The sequence below is a fragment of the Meleagris gallopavo genome, chromosome 23, assembly GCF_000146605.3.
Source record: "Meleagris gallopavo isolate NT-WF06-2002-E0010 breed Aviagen turkey brand Nicholas breeding stock chromosome 23, Turkey_5.1, whole genome shotgun sequence".
Classification (NCBI taxonomy): Eukaryota; Metazoa; Chordata; class Aves; order Galliformes; family Phasianidae; genus Meleagris; species Meleagris gallopavo.
The window spans coordinates 1,735,168-1,743,043 of record NC_015033.2 but is presented as its reverse complement, the minus strand read 5'-3'; the positions used below and the strand labels follow the sequence as shown (position 1 = coordinate 1,743,043).

At 40.2% G+C, this 7,876-nt stretch overlaps 1 protein-coding gene across 1 annotated transcript; it reads right to left on the bottom strand.

Moving 5' to 3' along the window:
• Positions 1-953: 953 nt before the first annotated feature.
• On the bottom strand, positions 954-4,539 carry RBP7 (retinol binding protein 7). Its single transcript, XM_010722747.3, has 4 exons — positions 4,366-4,539; positions 3,529-3,707; positions 3,166-3,267; positions 954-2,796 (listed from the first exon to the last, which is right to left on the bottom strand). Exons 1-4 carry the CDS (start codon positions 4,436-4,438, stop codon positions 2,746-2,748), a joined length of 405 nt encoding a protein of 134 aa, XP_010721049.1. The 5' UTR covers positions 4,439-4,539; the 3' UTR covers positions 954-2,745.
• Between the last annotated feature and the right edge of the window lie 3,337 nt (positions 4,540-7,876).

Below are 7,876 nucleotides of genomic sequence, written 5' to 3'. Positions count from 1 at the left end.
CGGGAGGGGCGGGGCTTGGGGGCGCCATGGCAACGGGGGTGGCCGTAAGGGCGGGAAGCCGTGAGAGGATCGCTCATCGCCCGCCTGGAGGTGGGAGTATTGGTGTGCCAGTTGTCGAGGCGCCGAGTGGGTCTGTACGTGCCTGCCCGCTTCTCTTCAAAGATGCCGTGGGCTTTACCTCGTCGTTACCACGGAGGGATGGAGCCCGTTTCCGTACTCCTGCCCGGCTCCTTTGAACCTGAGGTATTTTGTTTTCTTCCTGTGAAACAGCACAAGCTTTTCTGCATCGCGTCCTCTCGTTATGCCTCGAAGTGATACTTATGTGTAAAATATTCCTTTCTTTCTCTTCCTTTTTCTTTTTCTGAGGATGGCTGCTGCTATGGAATACAGGTGGGGGGGTTGTTAGGGAACTACCCCCAATTATGTGTCTTAGAAATTTAGGTATATACTTATGAGTAAAACTCAGCAACATTAGTGGTGTAAAGGTGTCTCCTTGCATCTCCATATACCACCCGTGTGTCATTTCTTCCACATGTACTTAAAAGAAGCGTTCTATGGAGTGTGAGTCTCAACTATTCTTTTGAATTTCCTCTGTCTGTTGTGGCTGTAAGGTCCAGAAGGAGCACAGAGCCCTTCACCCATCTGCTCTGTGCAGAGAACACATCTTAAAGTCACATCCTCAGCACTGGTGCTGCCTGCAAAATGCAACAGATGGTTGCTGGAAGGGTTTCACTATTAAAGCTGTGGTGAGATAATGGAGCTGAAACACTTTGTAATAAAACCCAGTGTCTCCCTGGTGAGTTCTGTTCCTGTCTTTCAATTCTGGAGCTGTGGGGATCCTGGTTTAGTTTCTTGGCAGAAGTTACCTTACTGTCTCCTTTCTTCCTCAGTTACAGAACACAGGACTGTTCCCTCATTTCTTTCACTTGGCATTTCAAGATGGTTAACTTGTATTTTTTTTTTTAAGTGTGTGAATTTAGTTAATTTACTGTGAGCAGTTCTGTCACTGGCTCCTTGTCTCTTCCTCAGCAACTACAAATCATCCTCCAGTGAGCTGGGCGTAGCATTGCCTGCTTTCAAATCATCCATTTGAAGTAGGAAGATAGCAATGTAAAAAAAGGAATGTAATTGATAGCACCTCTTCTACATTTTTAATAGTAAAGCCTTCTCTATAGTAGCCTTACTACCAAAATGTAATATTTATAGTCACATGAGTTGAAGATTATATTTCTCTGATTTCTACTTGTTGTCTCTCTTTGTACTAACAGATTTCTTAAGGCTGTCACAACCTCTTGATGCTTCTCATGCACAGATGATTGGAATACATGATTTTAAGCTTTGTGACTTGCACACATCTGCAATATTTAATACTTGAAGTATTGCTGGTGGGTTTCACTACACTTCAAATGAAAATGCATTCTGTTGCAGTGGTGCCATCTAATGGAGTAGCAAAGTCTATGACTGCTACAATATGTTGGTGGTAGAGGTGACAGAGCATGTTTGCTGTATGAAAGCGTTGTTTATATTAAATTCTGTGGTATCATAAATCTTGCTTCCAACCAAATAGAACCAGCACTCAGTTCCAAAGCGAATGCACCATTGGAATTCATTAAATATATTCCATGTTTTGCACCCAGTCCTCCAAATGTCCCTGTCCTGACTCCTAAGGTGTACTAGGACTTTTCTTCATGTTTTGGAAGGCACATTTCGAGTCCTCTGGTAGTTATCTGGGATATTGATCTAATTAAAAGTTTTCCCAGCTTCAACAGAGCTGACAGTGAGGAAGAGATACCTAAATAATGAGTTGTACTACTTATCTCTGAAAGGGTTGAGGATAAGTTGAGTTCCTGTGAAAAACAGAATCGTAATTAAATCTGAAGCTCAATAATTTAGATTAAACTTCAGCGATAGGACCTGTGTGCTGTTAGTGTTACCCAGGGGATGTAGCAGCTCATTTCACATGTTGATCTGGCCACTTATTTACATGAGTTAATTCTTATTGTTTTTGACCTTGTGAATTGTTGCATAGGAAAGTATGCTAGAAAATGGAACAAATGCACGCGAATAAGCCTCACCAGGAGCAGTGTTATTTTCTACTTTCTATATGTGCTGATAGCATCAAATTATTTCACAAACTGAAACTTATGTGATTGCTCAGACCTATCTTTGTTATCGGGGAATGTGGTCACTGACTGACTTCCTGTGGTAAGCTGAACTTCATTGTTTGGAAAGCAAAGCAAGGCTTTGCATTACTCATTTGAGAGTTAGTGGGAGCAGTTAACTGCTCCCGAAGTACCAGTGTGTATCCGTGTAAGGAAAGAAGCATTTTAATAGTAAAGTTACATCCTTGGTGGGAATCTTAACTTTTTACCATTCCTAGAGTTACACAAGTTTAAACTGTACTTCCTGTTTTGTTTGATCTTGTCATGCCCTTATGTAAGTGGGAATGGTTCTTGTTTTGATCTAGGTGACTAGTTAACCACAAAGCACCACATCGCTTACAATTTGGGATTTTCCCCCCTCTCAAAAACACATTCAGAAGACAGGTACTTAAGATGTTTTGTGGTGTTTATTAGTAAAAATCAGGTCTTTAACACTGCTAACAACCAATAGTATTTCCTGAGACAGAAACAGATTGTTTATTTAGAAGGAAATCGGGTTTTGTATTTTCAGTTATCACTGGACACCTGAACGCATGACCTCCTGTGTATAGCTGTCTTTCCATGTTGGAACCAATGCTGATATTTAAGCTCTCTTGAATACTTGCTTACATATTTGATTCTCACAACGAAGCTCCTACAAAAACAAACAAAAAACCATACATAGTAACCAAAGGAACAGTCTCCAAAGGAGAAGACATATTTTGCTATGCCCACTGACCATCACTGAGCTGCTGTGCTAAGTTATGCTTAACATTCTGCATTTGGCTGTGCAAGATGAATAAGAATGAAACAGGTAAATTATATTGTGGGTTGAACTTGGTGATCTCTAGAGGTCCTTTTCAACCCCTACAATTCTGGATTCAGCTAAACTAGCTGAAAGCAAAACGTGTTCCTTATGTACTATTCCGTGTATTATTGAGGTGGAAGACAATTTGCACATTATGACTACAATACAGGTTACATTTTTTGTCACCTAGAGACAGTTCTGAAGTAAATCAAATACCAAATGGAGGTCATCTCCTTCGAGCCAGTGAGTCCAGCCCCTGTTCTTCTTCTCCCCAGCCTGGACACAGATAAGTTTGTCATCATCCCAGGTAACCAGGCTCTGTTAAAAAGAAACCAAGTGTTTGTGTTACCTCAGTTCTGAAATGTCTAGTAGACAGTATCCTTTCTTCCTTGATAAAATGTACCTAAATTAAATACTGTTGCTGAGGGAATGTGGAACTTCTAATCACTAACTCAGGCTCTTGCATCTACACTGTGTTAAAAATAGTATTATTGAAACAATTTAAATCCAGATAACAAGGCTAACTACAGCATCTTCCTTGTGTAAGAGCACATTGATTTTTGAATTATTCAGTCTTACCTTGCATTTTCTGTTATCCAAGCCTTTATTGTCTTCTTCAAATTCTTCACCAATTTTAAATTGGAGCATGTAGTCTCTGAACGTGCTTGTGGTATGGATGGAAAATGAATCACCATCCTGTTTGATCACCTTCTGAGGCTTCAGCATTTTTGCTATTTTGCGTGTTGCAAAGTCAATACCTTTGACAGAAGAAAAAAGCCAGTGAGAGTTGTACTGCTCACTGGGTGTTCCAACAGCTGGGATTTACCTGTATTGCTTCCAGAAGCATTTCTTAGGGATGGTTTGACTTACTGCTATGCAAATTTGGTTTTGTTGTTCTTGTTTTTATTTCCACTCCCCCAGCGGTGCTATGTTCCGCAGTTAAGGCATGTTCTTGAACATTTGGTCTCTTCCCATACACCCAGACGCCAAGAACTCCCTACTTATTAGCTACAAGGAATAACAGTTAATGGTCTTTCATTATCCCTAAAGAGGAAAGGAATGACGTGGCATGGTTTCTTGTGAGGCAGTTTCTGTAAGTCTGTCCTGAAAAGCAAAAGAAGGTCGGTTGACAGAGAGCTCTTCCCTATCTCTGAAAGAAGGTGTATGAAAGTTGTACTTGTCCCAGCCTGGTACCTGTTACATCCCTGAAGGCTGCAAGGATACCTGGGTGACAGGCTGAACTGATAGCTAATGCTGTGTCATTAATCAGCTAGCAAATATCCTTCTACTATATTTTAGGGGGGGAGGCGGGGAGAAATCATCAATATCTGGGTTTTAGAAGAATTCAAACAATTAAAATGCAGGAGGCCCCTCACAGGGGAAGAGAGAAGAATAGGATTAGGTCTTTTCACCTACCTAAAGCTGTCATGTAGCCTTCAAAGTTGTCATTACTGACAAGGTTCCAGGTTCCACTGAAATCCACAGGCATTGCTAGGCTGTGAGAAGGAGTAACAGTCAACCCCTGTCCAAAAGCAGAAGTTAAGAAACAGATTTCCAACCAGGCCTTATATGAGAGACCGTGGGTGGGATTGTGTCTGAGAGCACTGATGGTGGAGGGGAGGGGTACTGCTGCTGAGCCAATAGGAAAGGGAATATTTGTAAATGAGCACTGCCTGCGTTGGAGGGAAAAGTTCACAGTTTCCGAAATCTTTGTATGGAGCAAATGTTATTAACTCAAGAGTCACAGCACAAACCGAAAACTGATTTAAACAGTTTCTGTCTATTTTGTATCTTTTAAAAGGTATCATGGACACAATTTGTCATTCCTAAAATTTCTTGTGTGCACATTCAGTCTGAGGGTTTATGATTTGAAATCTAGATTTTTTTATTTTTTTTTTTTTGAAAGGAGATCTACCCATGGGGCTGTATCAGTAAATCTTAAAGCTGTACTTCAGAGCAATAGAAGTAATCAGTATATCTCATTGGTTTGTGTCTGTAGTGAATAGTGGGCAGCTGTAACAGGAAAGGTGGAAGGCAAATCTTATTTGCACGTTATTCTTTGATGTGACCCTTCATAAAACTCTGTGCCACAGTTTAGCTGTTGATGTTCTGGCTTCTTCTGTTACTTATGTTCTATCTGAACCAAGACCCAGACTCAGGCAGAATGTGCAGAATGAATGCAAAATTCTGTTTTCTCAGGTACTTTACCAGACAGGAAGCTTATGTAACAACTAAGGCTGAAATGACAGATCTAGAGGCCTGAGGTCTGTTCACAATTCTACAGCTGTATCCGTGAGTTTTCTAGAGGAGAGTTGCATTTCTTTAACCTGAAGAAAAGAATCTGAAGAGGTGATATAGCATCCTTCCAGAACTGAAAGGGGAGCCTACAAGAGAGCTTGTGAGAGACTTTTTACAAGGGCATGTAGTTATAGGACAAAGGGTAATGGCTTTAGGCTAGAGGGTAAATTTTGATTAAATATGAGAAAGATATAGTGAATTTTCTTCACTGTGGGGAGTTGAAGCACTGCAAGGTGCTGCCCAGAGAAGCCGTGGATATCTCGTCCCCAGAAATACTCAAGGCTGGGTTGAATGTGGCTCTGAGCAGCCTGAACTAGTTGGATGTGTGCCTGCCCATGGCAAGGGGGTTGGAAGTAGATTGCCTTTAAGGTCCCTTCTAAACTGAATGATTGTATTTCCTCAAAGAGAACTCGCTGTTTTGAGTCTGAATGTGAAAACTCGGAGCTGCTACTTCTATCTATTCAGGGTAGTCTGAGTAAAAGGATAATATTTTGCAGTGAAGATTGTTTCACTGAACTTTAGCTACATTTCTGGAGCAAAGTTTCACCTGTACGACACAGAATCACGTGGGTAGGAAATGAAGACGTCAAAGCTTCTTTCCTGTTTGCAGATGGATATTGTTCTCCAGCATATACTTAACTAGGACTGGCACAGAGGAATGCAAATGAACACTCTTCCTGGACTCAGATAGTAACATTTCACCCACAGCTTGTTACTACGAAGTTGTGATACTTGAAGAGCTCTATGGTGTGCTACTGTCTCTTCCAAGAAAAGAGAAATCCGTACTTGGATAAATCCTCTGTAGAAATCTGGATTAAAGTTGTAGTTCAAAACTAAGATTCTGCAGATTGCCAGGATTTACAGAAAGAAACATTACATCAGTGTAGAATTTCAGACTAAGACTTATTGAGGGTCCTAGCAATACTATTTCAAGTGTAATCCAAGGAGCCGGCTGTGGAACTTTTGTAAGAGCTACCTACTGTCCTGTGATGGTTCAGTTATCCTTCCCTTACAAATTCTCCTGTTTTTCATGTCAAGACTCATTTTTCATTTTTATCTTAATTGCTGTGCAGCACTGAGCATCTAACACAATTCAGAAGCAGATAAAGTGCTCCTATTGCTGTTGTAGTGTTTGTAAAATAATTCAATCTGAATGTGTGATATGAGCCCTCTGTTCTCTTACTACCACAGAATCAAATGCAATAATGTATAAAACTAAAACAAGAAAAGAAAGCAATTTATTTTACAGAACATCTATGAATATGTTGTAACTTCTATAAAGAAGTTCAATGAACTGCATTATTCACCAACTTTACATTTTGAAGAATATAGATTCTCTCTAGATAAAGTCCACTCTTGGAAGTTTTACCTCTTTATCACTCTGGATTATGATGCTTCACTAACTACATGCTGCTATTCAGAACTGATTAGAACAGTAAATTCTCTGTGTGTGTACTGTCTGTCTTCCAGTACTGTCTGTACTTCCAGTGTTGTAATGGAGGTTTCTGGATCTGGCTGGTAAAACATAAGATCTATATTCATTGCAATTTTTGAACAACGTTCGTTTTGTATGGAAAAAACTCTACTGACAAGGTTCTTCCCACTTAAAAGTCATGCAATCAACAGACATCATATTTGGTTAATGACTAAAACTAGCATATTACATGCAGTTTATTTTATTGAAAAAAAAAACCATCATGTGTAACTACATGAAAATGCGGTGAAATAGAAGTGTCTGCTAATCAGTGCTTCATGAAGCATTAAATTATTATTATTACTTTTAAATATGCAGTTTCTCTAGAGTTGCACAAAGTATACCCATACACACCAGTGTCATTATTTACAAGAGTAAACCTAAAGCACATTTTTTTATGCTGAAAAGTGACCACATAAATAGGGTGCTTTCCCACTCAATAGATCTGCTCTGTTTATTCAGAAACACACTGAGTTGAGTAATTAAATTAAATCTTGTTCTTTGCTCTTATCTGCCACGGAGACGGCAGACAGAAAAGAAATACAGATCTTGTTCTTTTCCATGAACCATCAATAATATAGTTTAAATTCAATCTTCAATGGCATTTTGATTGCTGAAGCATGACAGAGGTGCTTAACATGTCCTTCAGTACCATTACTACCATTGATTATGCATGAACCCAGCCTCCTTATCAAAAGACAGTGTAAGCTTGCCTAAGCTCCAGGGGAATGAGCACTTTTAATGCAGGAATCACCCGGGGGGGGGGAAAAAAAGAATCCTTGCAGCTATCTTATGTCACCATACAGTTACAGATGACCTGCTTAGTTCTGATTCGGTTTTGATCTCCTTGTATGTTCTCCGTAATGGCCACTTATGCAGGCTGAATCTGGAAGAACGGGTTCTGCTCTGTGGTAACTGCAAAATATTATGTGAGGCTCCAGGTGTGCATCCCTGATCCTGGCTGCACTGCAGACTACAGCTCTTCCCACTGAAGTGTTGACTCCTCTTCTATAGGAGCCCTGCACATCTCAGAATCTCTCATTCTGTTGGCTTTGTGAATCTGAAAAATGCGAACAGATTTGCTGTGGAGAGGTACTGTGAGAAAGCTGTTGACCTGATAGCATCTTGACACTTCTAGTCAGGCACATAATCTTA